The sequence below is a fragment of the Syngnathus typhle genome, linkage group LG4 (genome assembly GCF_033458585.1).
Source record: "Syngnathus typhle isolate RoL2023-S1 ecotype Sweden linkage group LG4, RoL_Styp_1.0, whole genome shotgun sequence".
Taxonomy (NCBI): Eukaryota; Metazoa; Chordata; class Actinopteri; order Syngnathiformes; family Syngnathidae; genus Syngnathus; species Syngnathus typhle.
In genome coordinates this window covers 8,072,059-8,093,524 of record NC_083741.1, presented here as the reverse complement: position 1 = coordinate 8,093,524, position 21,466 = coordinate 8,072,059, and the positions used below count along the sequence as shown (strand labels likewise).

The 21,466-nt window shown below is 40.9% G+C and overlaps 1 protein-coding gene across 1 annotated transcript in view; it reads left to right on the top strand.

Moving 5' to 3' along the window:
- map1aa (microtubule-associated protein 1Aa) overlaps nt 1–21,193 on the top strand; it is a 30,532-nt gene extending 9,339 nt beyond the window's left edge. Inside the window, exons 3-7 of the mRNA XM_061276754.1 lie at nt 8,877–8,959; nt 9,890–10,030; nt 10,116–16,917; nt 17,004–17,218; nt 17,880–21,193. Of these exons, the coding sequence (XP_061132738.1) occupies nt 8,877–8,959; nt 9,890–10,030; nt 10,116–16,917; nt 17,004–17,218; nt 17,880–18,035 (7,397 nt within the window). The 3' untranslated portion in view covers nt 18,036–21,193. The remainder of the gene's footprint in view (nt 1–8,876; nt 8,960–9,889; nt 10,031–10,115; nt 16,918–17,003; nt 17,219–17,879) is intronic.
- The last annotated feature ends 273 nt before the right edge of the window (nt 21,194–21,466 follow it).

The following is a 21,466-nucleotide window of genomic DNA, read 5'->3' as shown; positions in this document are numbered from 1 at the left end:
AAATCTGAACTCCTGATGTTTTAATCCAGAAACATTCGAGTGAGTGGGATAGGGCTACATTTTCCTGTGTAACATTGTTTTTGAGTCACATGGTTTTAGAACCACAATTGGAACAGGATACGACAAAAATTTCATTGAGTGAAACAATCGATGAATATTATGACCGTGTGATGTATGACGTCATTGAGAGAGTATGCTGGTAATTATGAAAACATTAGAAATGATGTCACTGGAAAGATGGTTTGTTAACTGATTTTTTATTGGAGGGATATTAATGGTATAAACAAAGACTGTGAAATAACTAATTGTTCATGAGGAAAACTCACTGAAATGCCAGTTTAGTCAGTTCTGATGTAACAATGTCAGCTTCTCACCACTTTTAAAATAATAGCAATACTGCCGCATGAATGGACAGATAAAATAACAACACAGGTACTGCATACGCATAACAATTAGTACTAACATTAGCATCAACATTTTTTTTTCAATAGCTTTCTTTCAAGGTACTGGGACAAAATGGAAAGTGTTGATGTAAAACATCAGATGTTCACGAGTATAGTCACAGTGAAAGGAGAAAAGTGAAAAATATTGTTACAAGAATCGAGTTTTAAAATGACAAGTAAAAGCAATTTTAATGAACAAATGGGATGGGAATTACAACCAGTTCTGAAAAAGAACCCATTCCCAGTAATTGTTAACCGTTTGTTTGCTTGCCTGATGATTCCACTTATTGATTCCCCTTATGTCGCAAATCAATGACAACGTCACAGCAAGAATATAAAAACGACTGCAGTTACTATATAACCCTTTAGCGTTTATATTGTTATTTTGGTGTGTGATGTCAAATAGTGCATTTGACTGTCTTGACTTACTATCAATAGTGATAGTAATAGTCTAGATTTGTGACTCCCAACATTTATTGATGAAAGTCACACATTTTAAGGTTGAAAAATCTCACGGCACAGCACCAGACAAAAATGTCACAAAAAGTGGACACTGTCAATTAAATACTTTCTTCCAGCAATTAGGTAATTCATTTTCTTCTGACTGACTCGGTAAGTCACTGGCATCCATAGATTAGCAAAAATACATGAATAGTTAGGAATTGATTATCTTTGGACCAGTTAAGCGAAATTTGATCATTTCCACAGCACACTTTAATTGCTCTCACAGCATACTAATGTGCCCGGGCACAAAGCTTGGAAATCAGTGGTGAAGATAGAACAATGTTACTATATGATGGAATAAAAGCTGCAGTTGTGAGCCTCACTGTTCTCCAAATTGCATCTTCAGTATTCATATCCTGGTCAGTGAAAGCAAGTACAAATCACAACAATCATGCTTCTGCTTTCATCTCAGATTCATAAATCACCTTGAGTTACATGGAAAACCAATTAGGAATCTGGGATTTCAAAATCTACCAATAAAGAAGAAACATCACACATTCCATAAAATTTGGTCTGTTGAGCGCAGCGGTTTACACGTAAGGTTGGTGAGTTAAAGAAAAGCTAACACGAGACTAGAATGTGATGCGCCTAGCAACCGGAAAAAAAAAAAGAATCCGTTTTTTCTTTGTTAAAGCCACAAAAATGAAAGGTGATGGAAAAAAGTCATCGCACTCTGCATTTTACAGTAATCACATTTTTGAAAAAGTTAAAAACTTTATGTAGCCAACATAATCAATATTTTGTTGTAACACTGAAACACTTTAGTTGGCAATATATATATTTTTAAATTAGTTTAAGGCACATGTGCAATTAATATACAGTGAAAAACTAATTTTTTTCAGCAGCTTATCAAAGTTGTCTCTGCTGATGCCACTGGCAACTAAGAAATGTCATTGACAATTTTGAACAAATAGTTAGAGTTTTGATACAATGCTATTATGTCAAGTAGAATGTGGCTTGCTGGTTAACTGCTGAAAGGTCTTGACTGTTCCCCTCAGCGCTGTAGGGCATCTGGAGTCCATCCCAGATGCTTTGGCATAAAACAAAGGGGCTGATTGCTAGCTCACTGCGGGTCATCCCAAGTACAGTGCTGTAGCGGATGCCCAAAACATAACATGGTTGACTATGGCCTCTTCTCACTCCTTATTAAGATGTTCAGCTGGGCATACTTTGTTGAAAACATATGGGTCCATATAGTGACCAAAAATAAATACACATGCTAACAGCGGCAATCAGTAGGCAAAAGGAAACTTCATCTTCAGGTTCAGGTGACAGCAAATGAAGTTGGTTTTATGTAGGCCGTAGATATGCTGCTGCCAGCTCAGATGATGGAGGCTGCAAACCACTTTGCATCATGCTCCAGAAGCACAAATGTGTAGGCTTCTTTAGCTTTTCGATTGATTCCTTTAAACACCCCCACACGGTTAGACATTTCTCTTACAGCTTTCAGCTCGAGGAAAGTGCTTTTTCCGCTCAATTTCATTTGAGATTCACTCCAACAAGAACATATTTATATAACAATCTGTACGGCAGAATTATTTGTAATAATAAGACACTCTATCGTCGTTCATAAATATATTAGACTCCATTTGCGCAGAAATAGATTAGGCCCGGTGATGGTAATTTATTAGACGAGTGCAAGCTCGCAGATCTGAGAGAGGCATATCTGCGCAGGGATGATATAATCACTTGGAGACGCCTATCGACACACCTTACACAATAAAAAGAATATTGCAGCTGCACCTGCCATGCAGCATGAAATGTATGGTTACAAATTTGAAAAATTCAGAAATTAATTATTAACACTATGTAGCTGTATAACAATAACATAATAATATTTCTGAGCAAGGTGAGCGTCAGAAACGTTTTGACGGTGCAGAAAAGATAGTTTTGTACTCAATTTACTTTTGACTTTACAAATTTACAATCTTTATGGCGAAAAAATTAAAATTAAATATCGGTTTTATAACTAACATCACCACTAGCAGCAATAAACAGAATCATTCGTTTGATTCACGTCGTCTGCCTCTCAAGTCCAGTGAATTATGGTGAGATAAGCAATAAAGAATATTTTATTGCAGTTGACTAAAGTGATGGTCAATTTGTCCCACCATTGAAGAGGAAATATACCATTAATTCAGTCTTACACCAAATAATATTTGTAGTCATTGTACCTTTTTATTCCATCAGTGCTAAGCCATCATAAGTGTGTTTTGAGCCAGTGATTAAACCGCACTTTTGTTCCCTGCATTTATCTTCATTACAACAGTATAAAAATATTTTAGCAAAGAAGAAGCTATACCGGAGATTTTTTTGTTGCAAATTTGAACGGAAGGGCTGTGAGCCATTTAATAGACTTCTCAGAAATGCAACACATTGATGACATTTGGCAGGTATAACTGAGCTTTGCCACAACAGTGATGTCATAGTAATTTTGCCAATTCCTCTACGTTTTCTTCTTATTTTTTTGGGACATCTTATAGGGCACTAAATCAAATATACTAATAAAAACTAAAATATTAGATCAATAATTAAATCTTTTTATTAGTGACATGCGGTGAGGTTCATAAGTGGTGAGGCACCGATTCCCACTGGAGCGGATATAAATATTTGAGCCCAGATAAAGAATAGATTATCCTGTATTTCAATTTTGACCTGAATTGAATCAAGTTGGGTGGCACGGTGGAACACTGGTTAGCACGTCTGCCTCACAATGTGGGTGGCGGGTTGGTGCATGGTAGGCCGATTGAGCACTCCGAATTGTTTGTGTGCCCTGCAATTGACTGGCAATCAGTTCAGGGTGTCCCCCGCCTACTGCCTTTAGTCAGCTGGGATAAGGTTAGTGACATAAGTGACCTCTCGGACATGTTGCTGCAGGAATGGCGTCGGGATTTAGCCGTCGTGTAGTGTTTGGTGCCGATTGCAACAGTGGCAACGCACGGTAACACGTTCATCAATGGACTTGTCGGGATACATGCACTTTTTTAAAATTAAAAAACATTTGGTCCTACCATTATGTTCTGAATGCATAGTACCGTCTTCACGTGCACTCTCTTCCGGCTGATCAGAAAGGCTATGTGACACAGATTCATGAAATATATAAGGCATCAATATATTGAATGTCAGCATGTTCAGCATTGTGTGATCAAACATGTTGTATATTCTCAGATTACTCAACTCTATTTGTAGAGCACTTTAAAAACATCCATAGCTGTATACAAAGTTCTGTAATGAATTTAAAATCAGAAATATAAAAACAAGGACATTCTGCATTTTGGTTGCTCATTAGTTGAGCACAATTTTTACCCATCCCATTGTAATATTTGACAATCCATAGCTGGAAAGATAAAAAATCAACACAAGCCAACTTTAGCTTGTATGTCTTCCTTATTTTACCACTCCAACAATGTTCCCCAAAGTCTCCACATTGCTGCGATGGCCCACTTTCTTTCATTCCTTAGTTTACTCTTGAATAAAAGTATCTCCTCACTGTGGCCATCAGCCACATGGTGAAACATTGGATGCCTCACTCTGATTAATATTTTCAATGTGGCTTGCTGCTGTTCTATTTTAAAGTGGAAAATGTATTTTCATTCTAAAATGGGTCAGGGTGTGGTGAACTGACTGAACTGGACCTTTTGGTGCCTTTTAATAACAATCACAAATATTGCAGTGTTATTGAAAGTTGTATTGGCCTCTGTTTTGACAGATTTTGTCAGATTATGTGCCAACTTTAGCTGATAGCTCTGTTCTAGCTTCACTTAATGTACATACTGTTTTTTTCCATGTATAATGCGCCCCCATGTATAATACGCACCCTAAAAATGGCATGTCGATGCTGGAAAAAAGCCTGTACCCATGTATAATACGCACCCAAATTTTGACTTATTATTAAATTTTTTTAAGTCCCAATGATCGTCACACACGCATCTGGGTGTGGTGAAATTTGTCCTCTGCATTTGACCAATCCCCGTGTGATTTTGATCCATCCCCTGGGGGAGAGGGGAGCAGTGAGCAGCAGCGGCGCCGCGCTCGGGAATCATTTGGTGATCTAACCCCCCAATTCCAACCCTTGATGCTGAGTGCCAAGCAGGGAGGCAATGGGTCCCATTTTTATAGTCTTTGGTATGACCCGGCCGGGTTACTTAAGTCCGTAAATGTAAAATTATTTCAGAAAAAAGATCATCTTTGGGAACAACCGGATGTTATTCTGCCGGTCAGTATCACTGCGCATGCAGTAGCAAACTCGATAGCGAAGAAATATGTGAGACTCTCAACGGGATCACCAATATTTGAGTGATGTTTCAGTTATTTATCGCAATTATTTATTAATATAATAATAATATATATAATATATATAATTATTTATCTATTATTCACAATTGTCATGGTGATCTTTCTGGTGATTTCTTAACTAGGCTGGATGTATTCTTTTTGTTGGCGTTGATTTGTCCGACTGCCCACAAAGGCACCACCGCGATCAGTTAGGTTAAAATGAAAAGAGAGGAAAGTGACGTTGTAAAGAACCATCCGGAAATAATTTTCTTAAAAAAAAAAATAAAATGTTTTTTTTTTTTTGTACCCATGTATAATGCGCACCCCGGATTTTAGGACAATAAATTAGTTAAATTTTGCGCATTATACATGGAAATAAAACGGTAATATAATGATTGGATTAAAGACATATATTTGACATATATCCACATATATTTGCGTCGATGTTATTGTTCACTCGTGCCTGTGGTTTTTCATGTTGGTTAAAACAAAAAACTATCACCTTCTCAATTCAGTCAGCAGCTGCGCAAAGAGATTTTTAGTGCATCACGGAGAACCACAGTTTGTTCAGTCGTCAAACATTATGCTAAACAATGGCGGCTCATTGTCTCTTTCCGACCATTTTAATGGAGGTTTCATCAAATCAAACGTAAATAATGAAGTGTCATTCATTTTATTTGAAATAAACATCAGTCTTTCACACTAAAGAAGTGAGTGACTGCTTTCATGTGCTCAGTTACTATACGTAATATGTGATGGTGCGTTCCTACTGTCATGCAGCATAAGCTATCCCTCCCTCTTGCAGAAATGCTGCAATGCGTCTGCCTCAGCTAAGACTGGGTCAGTGTAACTCAGCTTACAGAGACAGCCACATCAGTGTCCCCATGGCAACAGCCAGTGAGGCTTGGAAAGCCTGTGATTGCTTAAGTTTTGTGTGCGTGTGTGACTGTGTGTGTAGAGAATATTTCTAATAGGCTTATAATTACACCGGGGAGAATTAAGAGGAGTTGGGGAAGGGTGGGTGGCGGCCCATACAGTACTCAGTACATATGCTAAAGAACAACAATACAACTATATTTCTAACCTATCCCATATTTCAATTTTGGTTGTGTTTTCTCAGCCATACTATGATGGGAAAGGTTTTGGATTTGGTGCCTGTCCCAGATCATTCTTTGGATACTTTCAATTTTGCGTTGTCAATGTACGATTCAGTAATTAATTGTTTGTCCATGATGATATACATAATTGCTGTCAAAGGTGGCAAAAGTACATACAGTGATCCCTCGCTACTTCGCGTTTCGTTTATCGCGGCTTCACTACATTGCCAATTATTTTTCCAAATTAAAACTCGTTAGCCTGCCCAGTACTTCTTGTTGGTGACCGTACTTCGTGGATTTCACTTATCGCAGGTGGTTTTTGGAACCAATTATCCGCGATAAACGAGGGATTATTGTACTCTCAATACTTAAAGGAGTACTCACACCCAAATAAACTTTTTACTTTCATTGATAAATGGTATAGATGAGTGTGTACTAATACTGTCTACATGTCCTGGCCATTCTTTTGACATGTATGTTAGTGCATGTTTGTTGAAAGCTTGAATTTGAAAAATATGTATGAGTTTGACCGAAATCATGCATTCACGGGGAGGGAAGCCGACCACAGGACAAGGACGATAAAACATTGGCAAATAACGTTTAAAGACGTTTTTTCTTCCGTTTTATATTCTTGTTCAAAGCGTAAGTCGCGATGAGTACACTTGCTGTCAGGGTTTCTTCTCCGTTGTTCTCTCTTCTTTTAAAAAGTTGACAGCATCAACGAAAAAGATGATGATGCCAAAGAAGAAAAAGGAGCAGCAAGAGTCATGAGCATGAGTCATGGCCACCAAATTTAGTTTTACACAACAATAACAACAACGAGGTTTTGAAATTGCGTTCATACAAAGGATTGTATCTTTGGCTGATTTATAGCATTTTAGGGTTCAGTTTATTAAATTTAACAATCCCCCCATAAAATAGATAGACAGACAGACAGACACAGACAGACACAGACAGACACAGACAGACAGACAGACACAGACAGACACAGACAGACACAGACACAGACAGACACAGACAGACACAGACAGACACAGACAGACAGACACAGACAGACACAGACAGACACAGACAGACACAGACAGACAGACACAGACAGACACAGACAGACAGACACAGACAGACAGACACAGACAGACACAGACAGACAGACACAGACAGACAGACAGACACAGACAGACAGACACAGACAGACAGACACAGACAGACAGACACAGACAGACAGACACAGACAGACAGACACAGACAGACACAGACAGACAGACACAGACAGACAGACACAGACAGACAGACACAGACAGACAGACACAGACAGACAGACACAGACAGACAGACACAGACAGACACAGACAGACAGACACAGACAGACACAGACAGACAGACACAGACAGACAGACAGACACAGACAGACAGACACAGACAGACAGACAGACACAGACAGACACAGACACAGACAGACAGACACAGACAGACACAGACAGACAGACACAGACAGACACAGACAGACAGACACAGACAGACAGACACAGACAGACACAGACAGACAGACACAGACAGACAGACAGACACAGACAGACAGACAGACACAGACAGACAGACAGACACAGACAGACAGACAGACACAGACAGACAGACAGACACAGACAGACAGACAGACACAGACAGACAGACAGACAGACAGACAGACAGACACAGACAGACACAGACAGACACAGACAGACAGACAGACACAGACAGACACAGACAGACACAGACAGACACAGACAGACACAGACAGACACAGACAGACACAGACAGACACAGACAGACACAGACAGACACAGACACAGACACAGACAGACACAGACACAGACACAGACACAGACACAGACACAGACACAGACACAGACACAGACACAGACACAGACACAGACACAGACACAGACACAGACACAGACACAGACACAGACACAGACACAGACAGACACAGACAGACACAGACAGACACAGACAGACACAGACAGACACAGACAGACACAGACAGACACAGACAGACACAGACAGACACAGACAGACACAGACAGACACAGACAGACACAGACAGACACAGACAGACACAGACAGACACAGACAGACACAGACAGACACAGACAGACACAGACAGACACAGACAGACACAGACAGACACAGACAGACAGACAGACAGACACAGACAGACAGACAGACAGACAGACAGATAGATAGATAGATAGATAGATAGATAGATAGATAGATAGATAGATAGATAGATAGATAGATAGATAGATAGATAGATAGATAGATAGATAGATAGATAGATAGATAGTGGTTGGTTGGATGATAGATGGATAAATGTATAAGTAAATATGTAAATAATAATAATGTAAAAAACAACAACCCCAACTTTGTGGATTTCACTTGCGAGCATTTTAAAACTGTCAGGAAAGTAATGTATTTAGGTTGTTGAGAGTCTTTTTAAAAATAATTTCAACTAATCAGATCACAACATTAGAGACTTCTCTTCTACAGCATGTTTATTTTTCTTGTGTGTTCTCTTTAGGTCAGAGGATTCTCCAATATCAGAGTGACATCCTCGAGACAGTGGTGTTGGTTAACCCATCAGAAGAGTCTGTTTCTTCAGAGGTGAGCCATACCTGTGCAAGACAAGGATGAGTACACGGGTTACAGTCTTAATGCTTTATCCCATTGTTGTATATTTTTATATACTGGGGCCTGTATGGATCCAAGATTCACCCAGAAAACAGTTCAGTTTGGTGGTGGAGTGGAAAGATTATGTTCTGGGGATGTGCAAAACATTCGCAAGGTGGAAGGCAATACCAATAGACTAAAATATCAAGACGTATTAGCTAACTTTTACATTCCCAATAATAAAAGGGGTCAAATTTTGCAGCAGAATCACTACTAGTTCTCCTGCAGTATTTGCGGCAGCTGTGGTGTAATTCAACTGAAAGTACCAGCTACCTCTGCAGTGGATCTGGTCTTCAGCTTCTTTAGTAATCAAGGCTTTGGACCATCAAGACTTTGTCATACAAGTCCTACAGGGTTGGCCTTCAGGCATTCCACGGTCACAAAGTCCTACATCATCTCAAAATTGTCCAAAGTTCCTCTTGTAAAAATTAAAGCTGAAAGTGGCAGTGCATTTTGAAGGTGGAAAGCTTAGCAACTGAAGGCTTTTGAACTCATGGTGATCGGACGGACAGGAGGTAGAACAAGTCAAACAGAGAAGTGTGATCAATGTGAGACGATGTTAACGTTGAAGAAGATGACTTTGAATATGAGGAGAGAGGTTGTTTTATGAAATGCGGGGTGTAATGGGCAGTTTGGTGTCGTGAAGTCAGTGAAGTTGCTGTAGGACAAGCATGACTTGTGTGAGTGAATCTTGTCAAACTGTGGGCAGCGGCGTTCAAAATGGGGTTGGCTGAATTTCATGTCTTGTCTCTCTGGCTTTTAAGTGTGACTATTTTGGGTTGTGGGACCCTGTTTTCTTCATTTGTCATGTTCGCGGTTTAAATTTAGACAGGTTATTGTGAAATGCTCATGCACTCTCCCTAGGTCCATTCTCTGCTCATTGACTTGGCTGGAAATAAATTGCTGATACTAAGTGGGCAGAGCTCTGACCTGGGAGGTGACATCCTTCTGCAAGGTGTGGCCTTTACCTGGCAACACTTCTCTGATATCATCTCCAGCACACAAGTAAGTGGAATATATATATTTATATATTTCTTGACTTTATTGTGATTAGTTGTTAGTTCTTTTGCTTCTATACACATGTTTCTAGGTGCAAACAGTCCTTTCCAAGGTTTCCCCCAAGCAGCCATCAAGGCTTACTGTTTCCTGTCAAGGAGACGGGGGCTGGAGCTCCCTGGGCCAAAGCCAGGAGTTTCAAAATATTCTGGAATATCGTTTGAACCCAGAGCCTCACCTTCCCAGTATGGAAGGGGTAACAGCGTTTACAGAGTATGTCTCAGAGACAGTAGATGTGCCGTCACCCTTTGAACTTCTAGAGCCACCAACTTCTGGAGGATTTCTGAAACTTTCCAAACCTTGCTGCTACATCTTTCCTGGAGGAAGAGGAGACTCTGCCTTGTTTGCTGTCAATGGGTTTAACATCTTGGTGGATGGTGGCTCTGACAGGAAGTCTTGCTTCTGGAAGCTGGTTCGGCACCTTGATAGGATTGACTCTGTTCTGCTCACCCATATCGGGGCAGACAACCTTCCTGGCATTAATGGCTTGTTCCAAAGAAAGATTGCAGAACAGGAGGAGGAGGGCAACCAAGGATCTGGTTCAAGTAGCAGTGCTGAGTCGATGAAGAACTTAATATCCCCTGAGCTTGGCATTGTGTTTTTGAATGTCCCTGAGAAGCTTCGGATGCCAGAATCCACTCTAAAAGGGAAACGAAGCATCGAGGAAGCATCTCTCACACTGCAGTACCTCAATAAACTCGGTATCACACCTGAACCGCTTCACAGGGCGGTGACTAACACTATTGAACCCATCACGCTCTTTCATAAACTTGGAGTGGGAAAGTTAGACATGTATGTACTCAACCCTGTCAAAGAGAGCAAAGAGATGCAGTTTCTTATGCAAAAATGGTCTGGGAACAGCAAAGCCAAGACTGGTATTCTGATGTCCAATGGAAAAGAAGGTGAAATATCTGTTCCCTATTTGACATCAGTTACTGCCCTCATTGTTTGGGTTCCTCACCGTCCTACAGAAAAGATAGTCAGGGTGCTCTTTCCTGGAAATGCACCACAGAATAAAATATTTGAGGGCCTTGAGAAATTAAAACACCTTGACTTTCTGAGATACCCAATAGCTACTCAAAAAGACCTTTCTTCTGGTGCACCGCTGCCCATTATCAAACAAACAAAAATGAAATCAAGAACTGAAAGCAAAGAGAGTCTCAAAGCGTCACCAAAACCAAACCCAAAAATAACCAAGAAAGATGTCGGGCAGGATGAAGAGTCCCGTAGTGAAACTACCAAAGAAAATAAAGTGGAAAAGAAAGATGATAAAAAGATAAAAAGTCAAAGTCTGAAGGCTACCAAACAACTGAAAAATAGTGAGGTTGCCCCTGTGACAGGAAAGTCAGAGAAGAAGATAGCTGACAAAAGTGGGAAAATGAACAAAGTGTCTCGAATGGATGAAAAGAAAGACAAGGAGAAAAAGGAAATTAAAAAAGACAAAGTAAAAAAGGATGAAAATATAAGAAAAGAGGAGAAGAAGGAAAAGAAGGACCTCAAAAAGGATATCAATAAGCCAGAATTGAGAAAAATTATGAAACCTGACCTAAAGCCACTCACCCCTGAAGTGAGAAAAACTTTACATAAGGTCAAGACTCAGACTAAAACCAAGAAAGAAAAAAATGCAACCGGTAAGGAGCATGTGAATGGTAAAAACCAAATTCCAGAGAACCTTCATGAAGAGGTCGCAGCAGCAGCACTTGCAGATAGGTCCATTGTGTCATCCCCGGAGGACCTTACTGAGGACTTTGAGGCTCTGAAAAGAGAAGAGCTATCCAAACCCAAGAATGAGGCTAACCTGATATCTGAGGTCTCCCTTCACAAAGATACTAAAGTTTCAAAGTCATTTCCTCCTGAAGACAAAATGACATCCTTTTGTACAAATACAGAGACCATTTCATCAATGTTCCTTGAGAAACCAGATGAATACAATACAGACAAGGAAACATCAGAACAGACAAAATCTCCTCAAAGGAAAGATTCAAACAGCGGCATTGACAAGAATTATGCAGACGAGACATTTGATGATTATGGCAGATATTCTGCAAAGGATGACTCAAAAGACACATCAAAGAAAAGTGATAGCTCAGAGGAGGATGATAATGTAATTGAAAAAGCCGAGCTTGAGGGAACAGAAGATGATGCAGTTGTCAAGTATAAAACACAGGAGATTAAAAAAGAGAAGTTTGGAAAAGAATTGGAAAACAGACAAACCACACAACTGACCTCATCCACAGCAGCACCGTCTGGACAAGGATTTGGAGCATCAGCCTTAGAGCTCTTCTCTTTTATCCAAGATGAAACCATCCCTGGTTACTCGGAGACCGAACAGACCATCTCTGATGAGGAGATCCATGATGATACAGAAGAAAGAATGCCACAGTTACGATATAGTGTTGGACCTTATGACGTCTCGGTTCCCGATGCCCTGAAAACCTTTGACTCCATCCACGGGTTGAAAGAAATGAAAAGCTCTGCTGTTTCCAACGTTGTAGATGTCAGACCCAAAGCCCTCATGGGAGGTCAGGAGTCTGAGATTCCGTCTTACCCTGCTGTTATTACAGCTCCTCTTGCAGAAGAAGAACACATATCATCTGCCACATCCATAACAGAATACGACAAGATGTCTTCATTTGCTACATCTGTCGCTGAAGACCAATCCATTGCATCTGTTACAGCCCCTCAGATTGAGGAAGTTGGAAGGAACGTCCTCCTCCTTGATACTAACAATGCACCGTCACATACAGAAGGCAACCAAGGAAAGGACTATCTCCATTCTGCAGGCACCATTTCGCCTACCTCCTCTCTGGAAGATGACAAATGTTTTAAGTCTCCTTCCTCTGATGAATACCAACCCAACATCCATGAAATGGAAAGCGATGCCAAGGCCAGTGCTGTTCATGATGAAGATGAGGATGAGGAAGACGAGGATGAGGATCAAACTCCCAATGTTGACATCCCATTCGGTAAACTCCAAGAGGGCTATGAACACGCTGCATCCTTGCTGCTTAGAGAGAAAGAGAAACCACCCTCTCCAGCTATTTCTCCTCCCAAACAACAGTCTCCCATGCAGATTGTCAACAAACAAATATCTCCATTTAGTACAGATGGAACCGTGACCATCACTGGAATACAACCCGTATCGCCAACTTTACCTCTTGTCACCGGTGTGTCCCATGGAAGGCAAGACAGTGACGACAGATGTCCGAGTCCAGATGACAGCACTATGAAACTCGCTTCACCCACACAATCAGTGCCGACAAGCAGTAGCTACTCTCCGGCAGAAGAGAAGTCCTTAAAGACTGAAGATAAAAATGAAGCGGTGACCGCACTGAAATTTGACAAAGTAGAGAAGTCAGTCACCATTTCTGATAATACTTCCTTCATTGGACTGACAGATGACAAAACAACATCAGAGACTTCAGAAGAATCTGAAGAGGACAGTATAGAGGAAGATGCCTATTTCACAAAAAAAGATCTTCAGCCAGCTGTTAAGGCCAAACTTATGGAGGCAAAAGAAGGATGCTTCCTGGATGATGACTTGACAAATGAGACAAAGACAGACATTGAAACCTTAGAAAAGGCTCCAAGTGCAGATGACAAACCTACTAAATCTCAAATTATGAACTTGGATGAGGATGAAATAAATAATTTCCCAAGTGGATTAGAATCAAGGTTCTCTCCAACAAATCCAAACATTTCACAAAAGTGTCAAGAAACCTCTGAAATAACAGATGCGTCTTTGAAAGAGCCAGAGAAAAGTGTTAAATTTGGTACCTGTGATTTTCCAGAGAAGGAGACCAAAGAGAAAGCCATCTATATAAGGCAAGACACACCTTATGTGCATGGCAAAACATTCTCTTACGGTGACATTTACGATAGCAAACAGAGTTCTGTGGAGTCCGATTCATTTCGTCAGGAGTCCTTAGATAAGATTGAGAAAGACATTTCAAGGGATAAAATGGGTTTGCCACCAGACCAGACAGTAACAGCAACAGAAAAAGTCACAGAGAAGGATGAATTTAGAAAAGAACCTTCCACTCCATCATGGCATGACTCTAAAAGCACGGCAGCTATCCAATCAGTGGTCAAAGAGGCTACAGAAACAATTGCGGGAAGTCATTTTCCTTCAGTGGTAGATAAGTCTCCAGCATCTTCTACTTTCCTTTCATCAGAGAAAGAGCCGTTGTCTTTTCCAGTGCAAGGCCACCTCTCTCAACCATCAACGTATTCCTCCATGACAGCCATCAATGCCGACAAAGCTGCTGGTCATGATGATAACAACAAAGGCGCATGTTTGGAGATTGATATGCAGAAACTGACAGCCAGGGATGAGGAAGATTATGATGATGATGAGGTTGACGAAGATGATGAGGAGGAGGAAGATGAAGAAGATGAGGATGATAATAGTGCTCTTGATTCTGATATGGAAAAAAGTACCAAAGAAAAGTCTGAGAAGGAAATAGAAAGTCCTGTGAGTGAAATCTTTCGCTCCAACAAGCCTGAATTCATGGTTTCCATGGCTGGATATGGCTTTAAAAGTCAAGAGAAACCAGCTGTGAAAGAAAACCTCCCTGGCTCACTCGCAAAAGTAGAAGCAGATGAAAAGAAAGCAGACTGCACATTCTTGGGTGGAAATTCAAAAGAGGGTTCAGCATGTTTCTCTGGCTACTCCTCAGAGTTACACCTTGAGGGAAGTGATCTTAAGAAATCCCTTTTACCAAATCAGACCACGGACAAAAGTAAAGAGGATATTACCTTGACGTTATCAAAGAGAAATCTTTACCAGAATGATGATGACGATGATCTTGATTTTGACAAACCTGGGTCGCCAGATCACCTAAGCAAGAAATCGCCAGACACAAGCTTTCAGTACACGACCACTGCTGCCCCTGGGTACTCCTCTTCCTCTGCCTATAGCTACTCCTCATCTACTTCAGGCTCCTTCTCGACAAGCCGTCAGCTTGGAGAAGAGCTGGAGACACCTGCCTCAGCTGAGCCACTGTTTGAGTACTCCTCCTTTAAAGAAGAACATTCCCCAGTTAGAGATGCTCCCTTTTCCAATTTAACTGGCACCAAAGATGATTATCTTGAAGTGTCTGAGAAACAGAACACTGTTACAACCACAGCAGAATCTACCTCTAACTTGGCCCACTTTTCACCCCGTGACCCATTTGAGGGAGTCAAATCCTTCCCTCTACATTCATCCACTGCTTCCGCTGAAGACAAACAGGAACACGCATCTTTGGGCAGTCGTTTGGATAAACACCCTCAATCAGACTGCTTCTATAAGCCTGAGTGGTCTGAGGTGTCAATTTTGGACTCTGCAAAAGGCTTTGGGGACTCACTAACTTTGCACTCTCAAGAAACAGCACTCTCAAAAGAGTCAGCCAGGGCTGCTCTGTTCGGTGTCACTTCTTCACCACGACCGGACGCTGAAGGAAAACATTACTTTGAGGAGACTGACAGCAGCGAAGAAGAGGACAAGGGAGATTATATGCAGGAAATGACTCGAGTATCCCCCTCCAGTGGACTCACAGGTAACTTGACATTTTCTGACAAGCCCGTTTCTTTCACTGAAAGTGAAAAGAAAAGCAGTGCATTCCCCGATGGTCTCGGGTCCTACGTGTTGTCACCACATCAAGCCAGCAAGGCGGAACCAACCAACGAGACCGCACAAGTCAGTGCAAGTTCAACCAATCTTGCTGGCACTGCAGCTGCAGGCACAGCCAGCGTGGAGGCCAGAGAGGGTGCTGGAGGCTGCAGGAGCTCCTATGAATGGGAAATGTCCAAGCCTCAGATAGGGAGGATGCCTGGTGACTCTCCTCCCCATTATCGTCATGACGATGAGTTTGAAGAGGAGTGTGAAATGGAGCCAGAGCACCCAGCACGCCCACTTTCTCTCTCATCGACTAATCAGCCATTTCACTCTCCCTTCTATGATGAGTGCAGTCAACAAGGGCAGGATGATGATGACGACGATGACGATGACAGTGATCAGGATATTGCTGGTAAAGCACCCAAAGGAGCAGCCGCTCCATATGCAAGCCACACCACTCCCGGATATTCATCCTGCGAGTACAAGCAGCGTAAAACTGACCTTTCACCTTCCTTTATCAACCCATGCATGCAGCAGCTATGTAGTGATGAAGATGATGACGATCAGGAAGAGCAAAGTGACCAGTCGCAGGAGGGAGATGAACATGACATGTCAGTTAAGAGAAGGGCTCATAAGCAGCCCCACCATCACAGCAGCAGCTCTTTCCATCAAGCCGACGGCACGTCAGCACGGTTGGGTCTGGCGACAGAGGACACGCCACCGACTTCAATAAGCGAGTCTCTCGCTTCTCAGTCAGACTCTGAAGTGCCTCCAGGAACAGAGGAGTACCCGTCAGTCACCAGCAAAGGCAACAATGATTCCGACGAGGATGCAGACTACATGCCTATCGACAAAATATCTGCCGCAGGTGAAAGCAGTCGTCATCCTGCCTCCTGGAAGAGTAACGATCCGGTTCCGACACCTCAAAAAGACCCTTACCCCCACCCTCCTCGCCCTGATGTCTGCATGGTGGATCCTGACTCTTTGGGTGATGTTAAAAAAGACCCTAAAACTAAAGGCCTGAAGAAAGCATCCGGGAAAATGAAATCAGCATCACCAGCCAGACGCAAGCGGTCCCCCTTGCCTGGCAAACAGACATCATCTCCTCGCGCTGCGTCACTGAAAAAGAAGGACGCTGACAAGAGTTCACGTATGTCTCGCTTGTCGGATGGACAAGGCTCAAAAGATGATGATCTCTCCAGGTCAAGCTACAACCCTGGCAAAGCGCTGACTTTGGGTAAGGGAATTATTATAGTACATGCTCTAGAAAAATACAAGCTTTTCATAAATTGTTTCATCTTTTCCATTCTTGTGACCTACCAGGCTCTCAAAAGGCTGGTTCGACGGCTCCCATTTATGTTGACATGGCCTATATTCCCAACCACTGCAGCGCTAAGAACGTAGATCAAGAATTCTTCAAACGCGTACGCTCTGCATATTATGTGGTGAGCGGGAATGATGCTGCGAGTGGTGAACCGAGCCGAGCAGTTCTCGATGCGCTGCTGGAGGGCAAAGCCCAATGGGGGTCAAATCTTCAGGTGAATTTAAAGCTCTCAATTGTATTGCGTTTATTGAAACTTATATTGCTGCTTAACACAAGTTATAAATAAGGATGAAAAATGGGCATTTATGGCTCTGTCCGCCAAAAAGGTTCTCGTCGAGACACGGACCTCTCCCACAGCCCATGGGAAGGCATCCTCAAATCAGACTTTGTTCATATCCATCATGGGTCCTTTTTTTTTTTTTTATTATGTCTGAGGTCTCTCATGTGTTGCTGTGTGAAACAAAGTTCAAGAATAAAAAATTTGAAATTAAAATAGCTAAGAAGTGGGGTGGCACTGGTGGGCACATCACAGTTCAGAGGTGGCGGGTTTGCATGTTTTCCTCTGGGTATTCTGGTTTCCTCCCACATTTATAAAACATACATGGTAGGCCGATTAAACACTCCAAATTGTCCGTAGGTGTGAGTGTCTGTCTATGTGGCCCCCGTGGTTGGCTGGCAACCGGTTCAGGGTGCCCCCCGCCTACCGCCTGAAGTCCAGTGGGATAGGCTCCAGCACACCTGCGACCCTCATGAGGATGGTGGTCGAAAAATTAACAACTGAATAATAAAATAAGAAAAAATATGACAAATTTGGAAGTTTTTGAATAATAAATTTCCCGCATCAGATGTGATATATCTAGATGTTTTGTGTTCAGGTGACGCTGATCCCGACTCATGACACAGAAGTGACTCGTGAGTGGTACCAGCAGAAACATGAGCGTCAGCAGGAGCTCAACATCATGGTCCTGGCTTCAAGCAGCACCGTTGTTATGCAGGATGAATCTTTCCCTGCCTGCAAGATCGAGTTTTAGGAACGCTGTCATACACCTGCCCTCCATACTGTTTGAATAACTATCTCAAGTCTGTGTTTTTGTCCCTTTTGTGGTAACTTTACAGAAAGACTAAAATAGATTCATAATAGTTTTTTTTTTTTTTTTTACATTAACCATTAAGCTTGTTTTGTCTGTCACAACAATTACTACATGTCCTCATGACATCGTTTCAGAGACAGTGGCTGTCACTGCCATGACACAAATTTTTAAACAATAGAAAAGGTAAAAAGGCCGTTTCTGCAAAGAATTTCCTTCCAATGGTTTATATATACAGTAAGTACTACACTTTTCTTGCACCTTAAGGCCAATACTATTTGCTGCCCTCCCCAGTATCTCAGTTTAAAGTTATTTTTGCAGTATAGCTGATCAGATTGAAACATTGTGATGGTAGAAAATGACTATTGTGATCAGTTTTCTCATAGTTCCGGTGTTTGAGCTTTGTGCCTCCGATTGATATCGTGAAATAGAGAATATTAAAATAGAGGCCACAGTGTCCTTTCAGTGTCTTTCTAATATATTTGCTGTAGCATAGGAACGATTTTATTCAAACTTCCATATGGTTGTGAACTATTTCTATGATGATAATAACCCGTTACATTTAGAATTGATGTGAATTTGACCAATAATTTCTCAGTAATTTTTTGTCCTATAGTCTTTGATATTTGTTTCCCGTTTATGTGAGGTTGGTATCCTGTTCAGAGAAATGCAGTCAGATGTGATGTCAAAAGAAACGGTCGACCAATCCTTGATGTTGTGTCTTTTCATAAAGTGCTTTTGAAGGAAGATGTTGAACCTCATATCAGCTGCTGCATCTTTGGGATCTTTTTCCAAAGCTGTGTCCAACGTTGAAGAATGTACGAGGATAGTGAGAGAGTTTGTGTTTGCACACTGGACAAAATGTGGGCTGGTATTATTACAGTGGGAGACCCATGTGCCTTTTAGTCCTGTTGTGATCGGAGAGTGCAAAGGTGGAAATGTTTATTTGTTGTTGAGATTGGACATGAGCAGTTGTGAAAGAGGATTTGACAAGCTAGTCTCAATAGTTTTTGTGACTTTAGACAGTGACGCGAGTGCACAAAAAAGCATGTACTGCAAGTATAGCACTTTCTAAAGCATCAAAACAATGTTTTGGTCATTGATTTCCACAAGCTGCCAGTTTAAAAAAAAAAAGCACAAATAACAACCAGTGTAGAAAATTAAAAGCAGTTTTTCCTATTTACTTTATGACAATAATAATGCAATGGTTACAAACTTTTTTAGTAGGTTTAAATGATTTAATGTATTTGAACGCAATCATTTGATTTTTCCCAAAAATTCATTGATCATCCAGAAACAGAGACAGTCGCAACATAAAATCGGGATGCTGTGGAATTCTAAAAATTCTGCTTCTCGCATCCATCACGCCATCAGGCCTCAGTATAAAGGTCCAGACTTGTACTGTATTGCAGACTGCAGGGATAATAGGAAACATCCCTTTCAAAACTTCTGAGCTCCAACAAAGGGCTCTGGTGGAAAATTAAAGCAATACGAATATACAGTAATCCCTCGTTTATCGCGGATAATTAGTACCAAAAACCACCCGCGATAAGTGAAATCCGCAAAGTACGGTCAGCAACAAGAAGTACTGGGCAGGCTAACGAGTTAGTGGAAAGATGCTAATTTGGGATCGTGCTAACACGCAAAAACGGACTTCTAAAGGAATCTAAACGAACATTTGGAGCAATACTACATTATCCTAAAGGTTAGACACATGTTTCCTTAATTTAGAAGTTTTATTTTCACTTTTAAATGTTTTTTTAATTTGGAAAAAAAATCTGCGATGTAGTGAAGCCGCGATAAATGAAACGCGAAGTAGCGAGGGATCACTGTAGTTGAAGTAAAATTCTAATTGACATTCTGTCAAAACGGGAGTCAAAGCAAATTTGTTCAAATGTGATGAGGACAGGATTGTCGCTTTGAAAACTTTAGTAAATAACACATTTCTCAATTCAAAAGACTGAATTGAACAAATTATACTTCTGTTTTGATATTCTTTCATAGACTGAAAATGTTCATAATTGATTGTTTATCAATAAATTACTATTCAAGTGGCTTTTTTTTTCTCCAAACTTTCATTGAATTGCTTTGTGATTTATTTATTCATTTGTTGAATTGGTGACTTTAATAATGATTATTAGCATTTATGTTGTGGAATTTGTTTTATTTTCATATACCAACCAGAACCAAATGAATCACCGAACAGATTACAGAACCAACGAAAACCAGGGTCAACATTTTTAGATCCGCAAGTCTATACGGTTGTTGTGGCATATTAATCAGTTTCCTATAGTGATGTATGTACTGTATTGTACATAAGGACAATAGCTCTTCTCTTGAACAGAAAACAGGCTGCAGGCAGAAGCTTCAGTTGATTTGAATGTGATGATGCAGATTACCTTTATGTTCTCTGTGGAGGACTTAGAAATCTCCTGGTTGCCTTGTTTACCGCACATCTAACGGCTTACTGTGGCCAGCAGCACATCTCCAAGTCATGAAGAGCACTTTTCACAAAAAACAAGCATGCATCATTTAACGATCCATGTACTTCTTTGGGTGACAGGAAACAATGTCGAGTAAAATTCAAGTTGGCGTTTTGTTTGTTTCGGCCTCTATGAGCGATGTTATATGTAATACTTCTGCATTAAACACTCTTAATAACTATGATATTTGCATATGAGAGGGACATTACTGTACTACCTATGATTCAGACATAGTAAAATATCCATGTTTGACTGCTACATTTTCACTGAATGTGATTTGAGTCCTGCTGTCCTCCACTGAGCAATGCTTGTCTGTGCATGTGTACCCTCTGAATTCTCCCAGATGACTATAGTACATGAGAAAATAACTTTTGTTTTACAGTTCGAGATTAAGGATACTCCATCCAGTACTGTGGAAGTTCACGTGAAATGACTGTTGTACTGCGAAGAAAGCCATGGGATTTATTTATTCTTTTTGCTTCGTACCTTCCCCCATCTCCTGTTTTGAGTGCAATATTCTGTTTTACTCCTCAAATGTGTAAAAGTAAAAAAATAAAACGATAGCTACTGTCTTAAGAGGAAAGTGCGATGAAGACAAATAAATGATCATTTACTGAAACAAAATGTTTCCAATCTTGTATTGTTACTAATACAGCTTGAAAAGTTGCAATAGTGGAAAGCCAACCTCTAAGAAGGGATACATTTAAGGAGCAAATGTTACTCTTGGTAGTGTTGGGAAAACAAAGCTTCAAATCAGTTTCATGAAGCAGTTGTATTTTTTGACTCTATGTGGCATGGACGTTTTAAACAAAGGGGTTTAAAAATGGTATGTCGAATTTGGACAAAAGCATATTCATGTTATCAAACCATGGGAACTGTTTTAAATTGTTA